We start from the raw sequence: 17578 nt of genomic DNA on the forward strand, positions 1-17578 counted from the left end.
TGGCTACGTTGAAATCATCTTACATGGGAAAGACATACTGTTCTGCCATCCACATGAATGTGCCGGTGGGTCAAAGCTACAGGCTGATAATACAAGACACATTGTGGGCTCTGGAATAAAAACGTGTGTCTTGATCCCTTATCATACGGAGGCTACTGAGTAAATTTATTAATCATGGTGAGCCTCAGTTTTCTGATCTATGAAGTAAGGAGATCATGACCTATCCTTTAGGACTGTTAACAAGATTAAATAAAACATTTTGCACAAAGCACTCCAGCACAGAGTGGGGCACAGAGCTGACGTTTAATAAACATTAGTTCATTTTGAGATGTCTTCCTCTTTGAAGAAAAACCTATACAGGCTTGAAAAAATAACCAGATTTTTAAATTTAGGAAAAACATAGTAAGAATGATGCTGAACACAGAGTATCTATTTGTCTTATAAAGAACAACAGCTGAATAAAGAGTAGAGCAGACCCTACATTTATGTGGTGGGGCAATGACTCAAATCAGTATCTGTGTTACCCATAAACTCCTTCTGCCCAAGATGAGTATAGAAAAATTTAATAAAGAAATTTCTGTTCTTTCTTAGGTTTACATGGGATCCAATCACAGATGTAGAATCTTTTCTGTATTATTGGTCTTTTGATAAGCTTTTAGGTTACTACCAATGGTTAGCAAGGAGTCAAAGATCTTTTTGAAAATGGGAATTGTGATTAATTGAAACTTCTTCATAAAGTGTCACCCATATATCACATATTGGGTTCAGTAATAGGCAATAGTACAAAAAGCTCTGTAAGTCTGAAAGTTACTCTCTTATGATAACATTTTCCTTCCCTTTTCTTATGAAGATAAAAGATAGCATTTATTTACATATTAGCACTGTATAATGATAAAAAATTACTTTATCTTCCCAAACCTAGAGAGTCTAATCATTAGATTAAATATACAAGGTCAAAACCACCATGTATTTACAACATTTCATTCTTAGTTATGCTTGGTTACATAACATTTTGCTTTTACATCAATGTTTCCCCTAAATAGAAAGACTAAAATACCTAAATAATGAGAATAATGATGAATCCCTTAAATCTGACTAAATCTAAAAGTTAGGTTTTTGAAATTAAAGGAAAGAAAATAATTATGTGACCAATTTTGGGGTAGGAGTTACTTTCTAATTATATAACCAATTGAACAATAATACAATGTGCAAGACCAGATATTTTGATTAGTCTAATAAACTACCATGTATTTAATATTTAATAAATAACATAAAAGACCTAACATCTAACATATACTATATAATCATATAACATACTACTTAACAAATGATAAAATTAGGATAAATTAGTCCTAAAATTATTCAAATAATTTGTTTAATCTGTTAATTTTAAGACACTACTAATGTGATTGTTTTGATCCAACAGTCAATAAATAATTGACATGGGAGCCACATTAAGCTCTTCCAATGCCTTCCCCATTCAATTGATATTGCTACTACTTACACTGCTGAACCCTCTCTTAGCTTCTGCTAACCGGAAAATAGTTTCATCATTTTTTTTTCTAAGTCCTACAATACCATCTGAGATTTAAAATTATTCAATATTTCTATCTTGAGCAATGAATGAAAATCATATATTGAAATGTCATTTTTAATTAGGTCAAACCTCATTCTTCCTGCTAAGAGGTACTGTACTGGACAGTCAGTTGTGGGCTCTGTTGCTGGGCTACTGGCACTTGGATTCTAGCCCTGCCACTAAAGTCTTATATGATCGCTCTGAGTGTCTCAGTTTCCTGGGGAAGAGAGGACAATGACAAGCCTGTAAGTCAATGAGTTAATATACATTTAGATCAGTGATTAGAATAGATCAAGTGCTACATAAAAATTAGCACTCATTTTTGTTCAAAATGACCATGAAAGGTAAATGTTTGGTAGACTGTAATAAATTTCTCACAGTAATTGGAAGAAAAATTCAACAGAGTTGATCTAAAAAGGAATCCTCATTATGGATAGTCCCTGATCCCATACTGCCCCCATGGGCTGCATCTGTCCCATGTGGTATCATTCCTGGTACAGGGTCACCACTCTGGTGGAGAGCAAAATACCTAAGTGCTGACGTCTCTCTGCTTTCCCCATCTAGGAGCCGATGTTCTATGAAAACTATAATTCCTACAAAGCACTCAAGAAGGACTTCGATTACAGATAGTCTCAGCTTTGAGGCACCTGGCAGGTACCAGACATTTGACACTACAGGAGCTAAGCCTGCTACACTGGTAATTTCCTGGGTAGACCCCGACCAGAATCCTACTGGCTTCATCACGTGAGGGCAGAACACAGTGAGTATGAACTGGTCTTCTGAAGTTCTTTCAGATACAATGGTGACGCCTAGAAGGCAGAATGATGGGAAGGAGACTGGACTGAATAACCAAGCTTTAGAAGAGTGTTGGTCTTATTGGAATAAGCAAGGTCCTGGAGGCCCCTGCCGTACCACATATTAACCCTTTATTTTCTGGCACATGGGAAAGTCAAGGGAAATTTCTGGAGGGATGCTGTGATAACTAGGGAGCAATTAATGGGTCTCAAGACAAAGTTTTATTAAGCAACCAGTGTGGAAGTATTTCAACCAATTTTCATAATCAGTGGTGTTGTATCGGTATATAACACCTAAATATGGACTCTGGTTTGGAAGATCAAAGGAACCTATTTTGCACCAGTTAGAGAACTACATGATTGTAAACTGTTGCCCACAAACAGAATTAAGCAAATTTTAGGTGTGTACAACCAGAAACGCACAGCATGACTGGAAGAGAAAGGTGGGGATTAGAATGTTCCCTATAGCAAATAAATTAGTAACATAACTTTGCGTATTAACTTTTATACTTATATTCACATACCAAACTGTAGAAAAAAGAGAATTCCTCAAGTCATTTTATTATTTCTTGAATGTGAAAGAATCCAAATCTGTCTTTACAATGTTACTCACCTGCCACTCTTTCATCTGTTTCCCTGTTCCCATCATCTGAATATCTTGCAAAGTCTAAAGAATCAAGAGTACTGATGCTCCCGGCTCGATCTGCAATAATGAGAAAAATAAATTTATTTTTATTTAATCGTCAAGATAAAACACTAGAAATCATTTACCTATGATTATTATCAATTAATAAAACTATTATTCTAAATTCTACTAAAACAGGGGCACCTGGGTGGCTCACCTGGTTGAGCGTCCAACTCTTGCTTTCTGCTCAGCTCATGATCCTAGGGCCTCAGGATTGAGCCTCACGTCAGGCTCCACACAAGGAGCCTGCTTAAGTTTCAATCTCTCTCTCCCTCTTTTTCTCCCTCTCCCTCTGTCCTTCTCTTCTGCTCATGCTCTCTCTCTCTCTCTCTGAAATAAATAAATAAGTTCTACTGAAACAATAAACTAAGGTAAAATTGCTCACATCAATTAAAGTACTTCATTTTTATTAAAGTTTATTTACTTATTTTGAGACAGAGAGCATGAGCAAGAGAGGGACAGAGAGAGGGAAAGAATCCCAAACAAGCTCAACACTCAGCGTGGAGCCCAACTCAGGGCTCAATCTCAAGTGAGATCATGACCTGAGCTGAAATTAAGAGTTTGGTGCTTAACCGACTGAGTCCCCCAGGTACCCCTCAATTAAACTACTTTAAAATAACTAGAGTTTTCCTGCCCCAAACTCTGGCTAACTCCTTAACAATGCACACACAGGACAGACTGCAACCAGTTCAGTTAAAAACAAAAAAACCAAATCAAACGAAACAAAACTGAAATGAAATTTGAGTTACTATATCAGAGTTTGCAGACTGAATTCTGGAAAATAATCTCCAATGAAAAAAACATTTTTTGAAAAAAACATATACCAAAATCCTGTCTTCCCAACACAGCACACATTTGTCTACCATACAGTCCAAAACTACTTCATATACAAGACCCAGTAAAATGTGACCCAGTCTCAAGACTAAACACAGAAGATAATCCAGATAATAGAATTAACAGACTAAGATTTAAAAATAACTACTAAAACTATGTGCAGTGAAATAAAGGAATATGTGCATACAGTGAAAAAAGGAGAAAATCTTAGCAGAAAAATACAGAATATTAAAAATGCCCGTGGAGACCCTAAAATAGGAAATTATCTGAAACTTAAAATTCTCTAACAGTTTAGTAACAAAATGGAAATAGTTAAGGAAGGAGTCCTTCAAGATAGATTAATAGAAATTATACAATCTTAAGAACGGAGAAGACAAAAAGACTATAAAAATAAAAGCCTCAGGGACCTGTGGGAAAATAATAAAAGATCTGATAAATGAGAAACTGGGGTCAACAATAGGTGAGACAAGAGATGGGACAGATACAAATACAAAGAGCTCAAAGAACATTAACGAAGATAAAGAGAACAGAAACTTTGGCACATCATAATCAAACTGCTGAAAACCAAAAATGAAGAGAAAATGTGAAAGGCAGCCAGAGAAAAATAATATTTCACATATAGGGGAACAGCAGTTTGAATGACTGCTAATTTCTCATAAAAACCCATGAAACCAAAGGTATTGGTTGGAAAGGAAGAAGTGTAACTTTAAAAATTTTAAATATAAAAAAAACTATAGAACCCACTAAAAGATAATTAGACCTAAGAAGTAAGTTTCTAAAAGTTGCGGAACATAAGATCAACACACAAAATTGAAATTTTAAGATACTAGGAATGAATAATCCTAAGGCAAACTTTTTAAAAAAAAATTTCATTTCCAAAAGAATAAAATACTTATAGATGAGAAGATCCAGCCATGTTAGGATAGCAAAAATCCTTAATACACAGATTCAATGGAAACCTTGCAATCCCTATTTAAAAAGAAAATTTTTGCTGACTTTCCCCTCTTCTTTTGCAAATATTAAGAAATTGATCCTAGAAAAAGCAATCTTTTTTTTTTTTTATGTTTATTTTTGGGGGGAGGGGAGGAAGAGGCAGAGAGAAAGGGAGACTGAGAATCTGATGCAGGTTCCCTGCCATCAGCACAAAGCTGGATGTGGGCTTGAAACCCGTGCACCGTGAGATAATGACCTGAGCCGAAGTCAGATGCTCAACCGACTGAGCCACTCAGGCATTCCCCAATTTTTTTTTTAAAGTTTATTTACTTGAGTAATCTTAAAATTTTTTTAATGTTTATTTTTTAGAGACAGAGACAGACAGAGGGTGAGCAGGGCAGGGGGCAGAGAGAGATGGAGACAGAATCCGAAGCAGGCTCCAGGCTCCGAGCTGTCAGCACAAAACCTGATGTGGGGCTTGAACCCACAAACTGTGAGATCATGACCTGAGCCGAAGTCGGTTGCTTAACTGACTGAGCTACCCAGGCGCCCTGTATTTGAGTAATCTTTATACCCAATGTGGGGTTCGAACTCACAACCACAAGATCAAGAGCTGCTTGCTCTTCTAACTGAGCCAGCCTGGCACCCCCAAAAGCTGAAGCATTCTTGTAAAAGAAGAAGGTATATAAAAGGCTAACGAGTACACTGAAGGATGCCCAACATCATTAGTCATTAGAGAAATGAAACTCAAACCACAACGAGTGACCATTTCAAACCCACCAGATGCCTATAATTAAGAAGACAGGAAACAAGTGTTTCAGGGGATATGGAGAAAGTGGAAACATTGCTGGCTGGAATGTAAAATGGCTCCACCACTCAGGCAAAGTTTGGCAGTTCCTCGACAAGTTAAATGTAGAATTCCCACACGGTATATACCTTAGGTGTATACCCAAGAGAAATGGAAACCTACATTCACACAAAAACTTGCTCATGAGTGTTCATTCACAACATTATTCACAATGGCAACAAAACACAAATGAATCATATGTCCATCAACTGAGGAATGAATAAATAAAATGTGGCATATCCATACAATGGAGTATTATTCAGGAAAAAAGTACTCAACACATGCTACAAGACAGATAAACCCTGGAAACATGCTAAGTGAAAGAAGCCAGACATATAAGGTCATATATTGTATGATATCATTCATATAAAATGTCTAGAAAAGGCAAATCCATTAAACACAAAATAGATCAGTGGTGACAGAGGAGAATGAGTAGTGACTCCTAGTGGATATAGGATTTCTTTTAGGGTTGATGAAAATGTTCTGGAATACAGAATAACAATGATCACACAATTTGTAAATACACTAAAACTACTTAATTGTACCCTTTAAAATAGTGGATTTTGGGTATATGAATTACCTTACTTTATTTAATAAAAAGACAAAAAAATTCCATTGTCGGTCAAGATGTTGAAAAATTGGGAAAATCTCATATATTTCTGGTAGGGATGTAAAATGGTGCAGCCACTTTGGAAAACAGCTGGCAATTCTTCAGAAGGCTAAACACTGGAGTTACCATATGACCGAAGCCAATTCCTCTTCTATCCAGAACAGATGAAAATGTACGTCCACACAAAAGCTTGTATGTGATTGTTCATACGAGCATTACACACAATGGCAAAAAGGTGGAAAGAACAAAATGCCCATTAACTGATGAATGGAGAAATAAAACGTAGCATATACACCCATACAGTTGAATATCCGTCAGCAGTAAAAAGGACTGAAATACTGATACATGCTATAACATGATGGAGCTTGAATATATGCAATGTGACAGAAGCCAGTCACAAAAGAACCACATATTACATGTAAGAAATGTACTAAATAGGCAAATCTATAGAGGCAGAAAGTAGATTAAGTAATTTCCCAGGGCTGTATGGTGGAGGTGAATAGGATGTGTGATAATCGGTGAGAAACTTCTTTTTGGGGTGATGAATATGATCTAAAATTAGATTAGGAGATGGTTGCACAACTCTATAGATATATTAAAAAACACCCTGAATCATAAATTCTAGAGGGTGGATTTTAAAATACTTAAATTCTGTCTAAATAAAACTATTAATTAAAAAAATGAACTTTGGAGTTGCAATGAGAAAAAATGCAATTCAAATTCTGTATTCAACAAAAATATCCTTCCAAAATGAAGACAAGATAAATGTAATAAGTTCCCTAAATATTTTTCACAAGGTTTTTGTGCCTCAAGATGCTCCTAAGAAGAGTTTAAAAAAAGAAACAAATATAGATGGGTGTGTGTGTGTGTGTGTGTGTGTGTGTGTGTAATTTTAGGGTTTTTTTAATTAAAAAATTTTTTAATGTTTGTTTATTTTTGAGAGAGTGACACACACAGCATAAACAGGGGAAGGGCAGAGAGAGAGACACACACACACAATCTGAATCAGGTCCAAGCTCTGAGCTGTCATCACAGAATCCGACATGGGGATCAAACTCATGAAACACGGGATCGTGACCTGAGCTGAAGTTGAACGCTTAACCAACTGAGCCACCCAGGTATCCCTATCCTCAGGTTTTATAGTGCACATCAGTGTATCAAAGAATCATAAAAGTCATGAGGTAAAACAAAATAAGACAGCTTTTCCCCAATCATTTATCTAATACATTCCTTTTTTGAATATCTATTTATTATCCCGAGGAGATGTTACCTAGAACACAGTTTGAAAAATGTTACAGTGCTTTCCCTATTTTCTATAATTTAAAAACATTCATTTGTTAAAGAAAATAGTGTGTGAGAACAGGGGTTGGCCAGCCAACACCTGAGCCAAATGTGGCCTGAGGCCTGTTTTCATAGGATCCCCACACTAGGGGTGGTTTTAATGTTTTATCATTTATTCATTCACTAAACACGTATGAAACACCATAATCTGTCCCAGGTACTGTTGTAGATTCTGGGCACAGACCAGTGAAAAAACAGATAAAGACACAGTATGCCAAAAGACCAAGTACTATGCAGAAAAGTAAAACAGCAGAAAAGGAAAAATTAATTTATATAAAAATATCTCAACTCTTATTAGATCTCTGTGATGTAGCTGGTTTTTTTGTTGTTTGTTTTTTTATATACAACTGTCTTGTCTCTTGGATCCCACTTCATTATCAGTGACTCCCAGATTTATGGAGCTGTGGAAAGCTTCAACCAGAAAATATTTTTAAATAAATGTTTTTAATGTTTATTTACTTTTGAGAGAGAGGGAGAGGGAGAGAGAGAGAGAATGAGGGAGGAGCAGAACGAGAGGGGGACAGAATCTGAAGCTGGGGTCGAACTCACAGACCGTGAGATCATGACCTGAGCTGAAGTCTGATGCTCCACCTACTGAGCCACCCAGGTGCCCCAATAAGAAAATATTTTAAACTGAGCCCTAAAGAATAAATGTCCACCGAGTCAACTAATGAGGGGAAGAACAAACAAGTATATGGGGTTTTCAAAGTAGAGGACTAGTGTAAGTAGTAAGATTTGCGGGTATAGAAGCTCCAACGGGTCAGGCAGGCAGCAAGGACATTTTGTAATAGTGTACTGGAAGGAACCGGGTATAAAATACATTAATAAAATCGACTTTACAAAGGAATCTATTTCTCTTATCAAATTGTACACTTACACATGCAGAACTGGCTTTTCAAGGAAGGTGGTTCCTGCCTAGTAAACACTAGCTCAGCTTTCTACTCTTCCCAACATAGTACACAACATAGTACAGCTTTCCTCCTCAGAGGACACTGTAGGATTTCGCAAGTGTTGGGGCCATCATAAAAATATATTGCTGTTTTACTGTACAGGAAACAATAAAAAGAAATGAGGGACTCAAATATTCAAATTAGGGAAAGACTGACTGTGACTGAACTGCACTTAATACTTGAACGCACTTCACGCCCTATTACTGTTTGTCAGGTACCATGTTGAGTGTCCGGGATTCTGGGTCACCAAGACTGACCCTGTCAAGAATAGTCTACAGTGGGAAAGAGAACATTAGGTAAAAAAAGAAAATTAATTAATTAATTAGATTAAATCAGACGATCAAAATGATATAAAGAAAAGAAAAGAAGAGCAGGCCGGAAGAGGAGGTAGCTGCAGGCTGGGTGTAGTATTAGCATGCTCAGGGAAAGCCCTTCTCAAGAGGCAAGAATGACGTACAAGGGTTTCAGGCAGACATGGGTCAGGAACAACAGAGGCTGGTGTAAAAAGCCTGAAACCCACCGTAAACAGTTTGAATTTTACTTCAAGTACAAAGAGAAACAACAAAGCACATAATTCTCAGAAAATCAAAGGAAAATGGTTTGTAGAGAACCCAATTAAGCTAGAGAGTATTCTGCTACGTGAAATACATCAGAGAAAGACAAATACCATATGATTTCACTCATGTGTGGAATTTAAGAAACAAAACAAACGGGCAAAGGGGAAAAAAAGGTGAGAGAGAGGCAAACCAAGAAACAGACTTTCAACTCTAGAGAACCAACTGAGGGTCACCAGAGGGGATGCGCTAAATAGGTGACGGGGATGAAGGGACAGAGCGCTTGTGCTGAGCACTGCGGGTGGCAGGGAAGTGATAAATCACTAAATCGTACACTTCAAACTAATATTAAACTGTATGTTAACTGGAACTTAATTAAAAACTTAAAAAATAATAAAATGAAAAATTTTATAAAAGCCTAATACAGTCACATAGGTAAGAGATTATCAGATTTAAACCAGAATAGTGGCAGTAGAAATGTAAAAAGTGGTCAGATTCAGGTTGTGTTTTTAATGTGGAGCCATGTGTCCTGCTAGTATAATGATGTGGGTTTAAGTAAAAAAAGAGAAAACAAAATGATACCTACAGACTTCATTTATTGAATTTGTAATATGAGATATAAAAGGTGAACAGAGGTGCTTCACAGGTTCTGTGTTTCAAGTGCATGGTAGTGCTGGGGAGTCCTTAGCTTTCACCAGACTTTAAGTGCCCCTAAACAGAGAACACTAGATAAACATGTGGATTCCTTCATGTGAGTGAAGGAATCAAAGCTGATACTAAGGGCGATGTATCTAGCCAATGCAAAAAAGGGGAAAAACTAGCTCGTCTCTTATTAAAATGAGCCCCTTTACACAGTACTGTTTATATTGATGTAAGGAAATAGATTATCTGTGTTGAGAAAGCACAATATGGACGTCTCAACACAATTATAGAAACAGATTTGGACCCCACATAGGACTCCCCCATTTTTTTCAGTTTGTTTGTTTAAATAATCTCTACACCCAATGTGGACTTGAACTTACAACCCCAATATCAAGAGTCGCATGCTTTCCAACTGAGCCAGTCAACAGGCGCCCCCCGCCCCATCATCTTCTTTTAAAACAACCAGTACATGATTGAAATGACTTCACTCTTCACAGAGTATGTCATTACCAATGTACCTTACCTTTAAATTCCTATAAAGGTAAATTAAGTAAAATTCTATATGTAGCACTTTTCTTTAGAACACTGTGTTTGTATCCAGAGAAGCATTTAATTTCCTTACAATTAAAAAATTTTTATAGTTTATTTATTTTTGAGACAGAGAAAGACAGAGCATGTGGGGGGGAGGGGCAGAGAGAGAGGGGGAGACAAAGAATCTGAAACAGGCTCCAGGCTCTTAGCTGTCAGCACACAACCTGACATAGGGCTCGAACCCACAAACTGTGAGATCATGACCTGAGCCAAAGTCGGACGCTTAACTGACTGAGCAACCCAGGCGCCCCTAATTTCCTTACAATTTAATTATACTTGATAAATAATAACTTGCTATTAAGTTTCAACACAGCATTAAACAAATGACCCAAAACCCCCCAAATATTATAGTATCCCTCATTATAGCATAGTTCCTTTTATGCATGAGCCAAAAAATAACAACAAATAACAAAAGTAAACACAGAAGTGTCAGAAGTTCACATTGAAAGGGCACCTGGCTGGCTCAGTTCGTAGAGTATGCTACTCTTGATCTTGGGGGTCATGAGTTTCAGTCCCACGTTGGGTGGAGAGATTACTTAAGAAAAGTTCACATTAAAAGTGAGTTGAATTCAGGAATAATACTCAGCAACCAAAAAAAAAACAAAAACAAAAACAAAACTACTGATATATACTACATGAACCTTAATGCTTTATGATGAATGAAAGAAGCCTTATACAAGAGTACACATTGTATAATTTCATTTAAGTGGTGTTTTAGGACAAGCAATATAGTCTGTATTCAATTTACAGGAGAAAAATGCAAAAAGGTTGTTCTTGGAGTGGGGTGCCACTTGGGAAGGAACATGAGGGAACATTTGAGAATGAAAGTAATGTATATACTGACAGGAGATTGGGTTATAACAGGTATATTCTTTGGTTGAAACTCATCAGATGGAACACTTAAGACTTATATATCTCACTGTCTTTATATCTTACCTTGAAAGAAAAAGAATTCTAAATATTGAGCTCTTATTAATGACATGCATACTAAAGTATTTAGAGGAAAGTATACTGTTGTCTGCAGCTTAATTTGAAATGCAAAAAAAATAGGATGGATTTTTGGATGAACAGTGAGTGGGTTGCAGAAATATCTAGACACGAGACAAAGCAAGTAAAAAAGTAAAAATAATAAAACTTGTTGAATTAAACATTGCTATGATCTGCTGATCCTAGATTTTAATATTAGAGTTGTAATACTAGGAAATAGCTATTATTATTCTCTATTATTATATGACAAAAAAGATTTTTTTTAATGTTTTCCCTCTATTGTTTGACACTGAAACTTATACAGTGAGAATCTGCCTTATCATGGAGGCTATCGATACACATTGCTTAAACTATTTTGCAAAATAAGTATATACAGCAATCTAAATTCCAGCAGTAGTATTGTCAATGCTTGGTATTACTATTTTTAATCTCACCAACTTAACATACTGTAAAAGTATATCTTCCTTATTTATGCATCTGATTCCTGGTGAACTCGAACACTCTGGAAAATATATTAGCTATCTACCTTAAGTGTGTGTGCCAATTTTCTCTTCACATTCCTTGACTATGTACCTAACATCTAGATTTTCCTGATACATGTGTTTATCTGGCCATTACTGCCCCAACCAGAAACTCCATTTGAGCACTATATCCTCTTAATCACATCTTAACTCCTCATTCTGATCTCTCCAATATGTGTATTATGCATAAAGCATGTACACCCAATGGGATGAACTTCTATCAACCAATATTCTGGTATTGTGACATTAGTCCTCACTCTTCTATTCCTGATTTTCACAGAATGCTAAGGATGATGTTGGTTGTGGGGTGCCTGGGTGGCTTAGTTGGTTAAGCATCTGAAACTTGGTTTCAGCTTCAGTCATGACTTCACGGTTCGTGCTTCAAGCCCTTCATCAGGCTCTATGCTGATAGCAGGGAGACTGCTTGGGATTCTCTCTGTCCCTCTCTCTCGGCCCCTCCCCTGCTCTCTCTCTCACTCTTTCTCCAAATAATAAACAAATAAGCTTAAAAAAAGATGATGCTGGTTGCTGATTTCAGATCAATATTTTTTTATGTTAAGTATCCATTTAATGTTAGTTTTCTAAGTATATCTTTCTCTTCCTCTTCATATTATGTTTAATCATAAATGTAGACCTAGGTCAGAGCTGTTTAAAAGCCATACATTATTTCTCTATTATAATGTTACTATTTCTCTGAAATTTTCAAAGAACTCTGTATAATGGAAAAGTCCTGGGGGAAGCAAACATACATACACTTTTCAAGTTGGCATTATTATGACCATTGAAAAATGTTTTCTAAATAGATTTTTAGTCCAAGCCAACACTTTATATTTAAAAAAAAATCTGACACCTTTCTAAATAATAACAATGATGTCACAAAAGTACAAATCTGCTAATTCCTTTAAATTTGTTCTACTTTGTCAGAAAAGAAAAACCCACTAATGAAGAAAATAATTTCAATTCTGACTGAAATAACCTATAACAAATTTTGTAAAAGTACTTTGGATTTTCAGACCAATAACAGGTAATATTATAGCTCTAAGAAAAATATGCTTCTTCAGATTCAGCCACAATTCTTTCCCAAGGTAAGTGCCTTTCTAACTACTCTTAAAAGAGAAATAGTTTGAAAAATGTAACCTCTTTTATTAAGAAAGAAGCTATCATATTCTAATATGAAGTATACCACAAAGCATTTCTTCAAATTCTAGTGTTGTGTAACTTCTTAATAATCCACCTTATAACTCAAGAAACTGAATGGCTCAGAAGTTTCATCATAGTTGGCAAACCGGTAAAACCTGTATGTAGGTTTCAAATTAAGTGTGAAAACTAAATTCATTATACACAGTGTGACTATAAAGAATACAGATTTTATAAATCACATGTGAAAATCTCAGATATATTTATATTTAATATTTTAGCATTACTGACAGGGTATACTTTTACAATAGTTCAAAAAACTGAAAAGGTATTTTATGGAAATTACATAGTATTTTAAAAACGAAATGTAATCAGGGCTGCCTGGGCGGCTCATTTGGTTAAGCACCCAACTTGATTTCAGCTCAGGTCATGATCTCGCGTGAGATTGACCCCGAGTTGGGCTCCATGCTGAGCATCAAGCCTGCTTGGGATTCCCTCTCTCCCTATCTCTGCCCCTCCTCTTCCGGGAGCACACGTGTGCGCTCTCTCTCTAAAAATAAAGTAAACATTAAAGAAAAACACTAAATGTAATTGAACAGGGGCGCCTGGGTGGCTCATTCGGTTAAGTGTCCAACTCTTGATTTCAGCTCAGGTCATGATCTCATGGTTCATGGAATCAAACCCTGAGTTGGGCTTCATGTTTATAGCACAGAGACTGCTTGGGATTTCTCTTTCTCCTTCTCTATCTGCCGGCTTGCATGCTCTCTCTCTCTCTAAATAAACACTTAAAAAGAACAGAATTGAACATCTGTTGATAGGCAAACAGTACTGGTTAATTCAAAGAAACATTTACTGAGCAACTACTGGATACCAGCTTACTGAAACGAAGGTATAGTAAGGGATAAAGGACAACTTGTGTTACAGGATGTGGGTATAAAAGTCCATGCAGGTGCGTTGTATATGCTTATTAAACATTTCTGTAAAAAAACACAATAAGTTACTAATATAATTGATGCAAATAAGCAGAATTTAAAATTTTCAGAGGCACCTGGGCGGCTCAGTCGGTTAAGAATCTGACTTCAGATCAGATCACAATCTTACGTTTCATGAGTTTGAGCCCCATATCAGGCTTTGTGCTGACAGCTCCTGCTTCGGATTCTGTCTCTCTCTCTGTGCCCTTCCCCTGCTCATGCTCTGTCTCTCTGTTTCTCAAAAATTATAATCATCAAGAAAAAAAAAGAAAAATTTTCACTATATACTACTCTTCTTTGTACCATCTGAGTTTTGTTGGTATTTTGGTATTTTACCCCCTAGGACATTTAATACTTTTTATAATATGAGCATTTGATAATGAAAAAGTCATGAAAGTACCTAATTCATAATGAAAAGGTAGGGAGAAAAGTATTACCAAACAATTAGATTTATATTTCAGTTCTTTCAGTAAAGGTGGTTTACTGAACCATGCCTAAGTAAATCTACGTCACGGTAAATAAAGAAATATTACTATCGAAATTCAATAAGATAATTCATAGTAAGATAATAATAAATTTCCCTTACAAGTAACTATCCTTAAACCTGAGATCCTGTATGAACATTTTAATATATTAACCACTTAAGTATGGATCTTAGAGATCTGTGAAAGACAAACTTACATTTATATTTTCTGATCCTCAGTTCTTCTCCAATGCTGGGGCTCATTTCACTGACTCCTATGTTCAAAATATTTGAAAGCTAGAATCTTAGATAGTCCAACCCCCACATTTTCATAGAGGAGAACAAAGAGTCATGTATTCATTATCTAATAATCTTTAGTGGGAAATGTAAAATTCAGTAAGATTTGGTCCTTGCCTTAAATAAGTTTATAAGCCACTGGAATTAAGTCATATATACAGATAACAATGATACAATCAGATCACTGTATGTTAAAGGTTAAATAAATCATCTGTGAGCAAGGCAGGAGTAGAAATTAGGTCTCCCAGTTTGTAGTCGGCTGTCGTTTTCTCTTTGTCACAAGATTCCTCAATGGGCTAGACTTCAAAAGACTAAAATTTAGGAAGAGACTTAAATGCAGAAACTTTATAACAAACTACTTAAGTTAAAACTTCTATAGTGCTGAATGACTTTACCATATGAACAGTGGACAGGCAAAAAGGAGGGTTATTATTAACTATCATCAATAGTTATTATTCTATTTCTGGGCAGTTAAGTGGCTCAATCAGTTAAGCATCCTACTCCTGGCTTCAGCTCAGGGCATGATCTCAGAGTCCATGAGATTGAGCCCCACACTGGGCTCTGTGCCGACAGTGTGGAACCTGCTTAGGAATCTCGATCTCCTTCTCTGTCTGTCCCTCCCCCTCTTGCACATGCATTTGTGTGCTCACTCTCTCTCAAAATAAACATTAAAAAATTCTTATTATATTCTAACACATTTGGACCACTTAATCTGTGCCAGATGCTATGCCAGACACTTTCCACATCTAACCTTACTTAACCTCATCACCGCCTTCTGCAAGAGGAGTCACTGCCATCTGCTATTTGCAACAGATGAAACAGACGAGCACAGTGGCACAGCGAGGGAGTGGCAGAGAGGAAATGTGAAGTCAAGCTCTTCAATGTGGAGGCCTGAGCTCTAAACCATTAAGTTCCCCTGAATAATAACTAGGAGCATGCAGGTTCAGATCTCCTAGGTTCCAGGTCAGCTGGGCTTGATACTGTGAATGGATTCAGCAAGAAGAGAGTTGACTGAGCTTTGCTCAAGCAGTTGAGGGACCAGGCTACAGAGGGAAAGGCTAATGCTCCCAAGGAATATTCTACACTCACATACTTACAGGGTACTACTACCTACCCAACACAGCCTCAACATTTATTCAAAGCATTTTGCCAGGCAGTGTTAAGCGCTGGTGACACAAAGACAAATAAAACACGGTCTCTTTTCAGTACTCATGTCAAGTAAACATTTATACATGGCCGACTTTAGGCTTTGATTCCAGGTATGAAAGAAGATAAAGACATGGGGCCTAAACTCCAACTAACATCTTAAAAGAAAAAAACCTAATCAGCTAAAACTAACACCTCAAAATTTCACTAATATGAGTTCATTAGAGGGTGCCTATGTGGCCCAGTCAGCTCAAGTGTCTAACTCTTGATTTGGGCTTAGGTCATGATCTCATAGTTGTGAGATCAAGTGCCGGGTCGGGCTCTGCACTGACAGCATGGAGCCTGCTTGGGATTCTCTCTCCCTATCTCACTGCTCCTCCCCTGCTCTCATGCAAGCTGGCTCTCTCTCGCTCTCGCTCTCAAAAAAGAAAAAATATGTACACACACACACACACACACACACACACACAATTTATGTTCAAGGGAGACTGAGTAAACAATGGGAATACAATACAAGTTTTATATATGGACAGCATGGTTGAAAAGGTAGGAAGAAACAAAACGTTAGGGAGAACTTTATTATATATATCCATAATAAAATATTTTAAAGTCACTTTTATCATTTACTCTGCCAAAAAATGGGAAAAAGTTAAAATTCCTCAACAGGTTTGTAAATTCTTTTTTTCTGTAATATATAATTTTGCTAATAAAAAAGGTTTGGAGAAAGTTGCTTTAGACAGGAGGAAGCAATTTTAAAAGGTTTCAGCTGGAGTGACATAAAAAAATAGCTTTTAAAATCAAGTAAGAATAAGGATAGAAGAAGAGATTAAAGGCAAATGAACCAGTTATAAGGTTAAAAATGATGGTCCAGCTGTGAGCTAAAGGCCTTACCCAAGGCAGCACACAAGCACAGAACTGACAGAGGGTGAGAAATAACATAGAAAATATGATGACACTACTTTGAGTTAAGCAATCTTATCTACCTACAACAGGACCAACTGGTTACAAAAACAAATGCACATCATTTCTGATTGCTGGGAATTTTTGAAATAATGGGTGGGAAAATCTGGAAGAAAGCTACTCCCATGACTTCAATTGTGGTCTTTTCTTCTTTGAGGCTTAGTCATGCTCCGTGACTATACCAGAAACTTAAGACATAACCATGCCGCAAAACTTCAAGACTGAAAAAGCATAAATGAATTGGGCCTTGTAAGATTATTTCATTCAGAACCATTAGCGACCGTATTGGCTCTAATTTGAGGCTCAGTTCATCTTGGTCTACCACCCAGGTATCCTACAATCACATGTACGGTATGTAGGTCCTGATTTAGATTAAGTGAAGCACTGTATTAACATGGACATCTTGGTGAAATTAAGTGATACTTTAGGCAGATTATTCACCTCTACCTTAGTGTGGTGCTACAGTTTGTCACTTTGACTGTTTTTTTTAATGGATGGTCAATTTTATACTATCTGACCTGCTTTCTGCATTAAGGAGAATGTGTACTCTGACAGAGTTAATAAGCTATACTTGAATAAATTAAGCAATGTTGCCCAACCATACACTAAATTGAGCTAAGAACTTCTGAGGTATTTTAAACCAGACATAACGCAGCAGTTGTGTGTAATGAAAGGAGTGTAGACTTTGAAGTTAGTGATCTAGGTTGGAATCCTAGTCCTGCCACTAACAACATGATTT

At 36.6% G+C, this 17578-nt stretch overlaps 1 protein-coding gene across 8 annotated transcripts in view; it reads right to left on the reverse strand.

Annotated features, from left to right (window-relative positions):
* RELCH (RAB11 binding and LisH domain, coiled-coil and HEAT repeat containing) overlaps positions 1–17578 on the reverse strand; it is a 110616-nt gene that overhangs the window by 83955 nt on the left and 9083 nt on the right. For all 8 annotated transcript variants that reach the window (XM_029921786.1, XM_029921788.1, XM_029921785.1 and 5 more), the window contains exon 2: positions 2984–3073. In XM_029921786.1, the coding sequence (XP_029777646.1) occupies positions 2984–3073 (90 nt within the window). The remainder of the gene's footprint in view (positions 1–2983; positions 3074–17578) is intronic.

This window comes from Suricata suricatta, chromosome 14 (genome assembly GCF_006229205.1).
Source record: "Suricata suricatta isolate VVHF042 chromosome 14, meerkat_22Aug2017_6uvM2_HiC, whole genome shotgun sequence".
NCBI classification, from domain to species: domain Eukaryota; kingdom Metazoa; phylum Chordata; class Mammalia; order Carnivora; family Herpestidae; genus Suricata; species Suricata suricatta.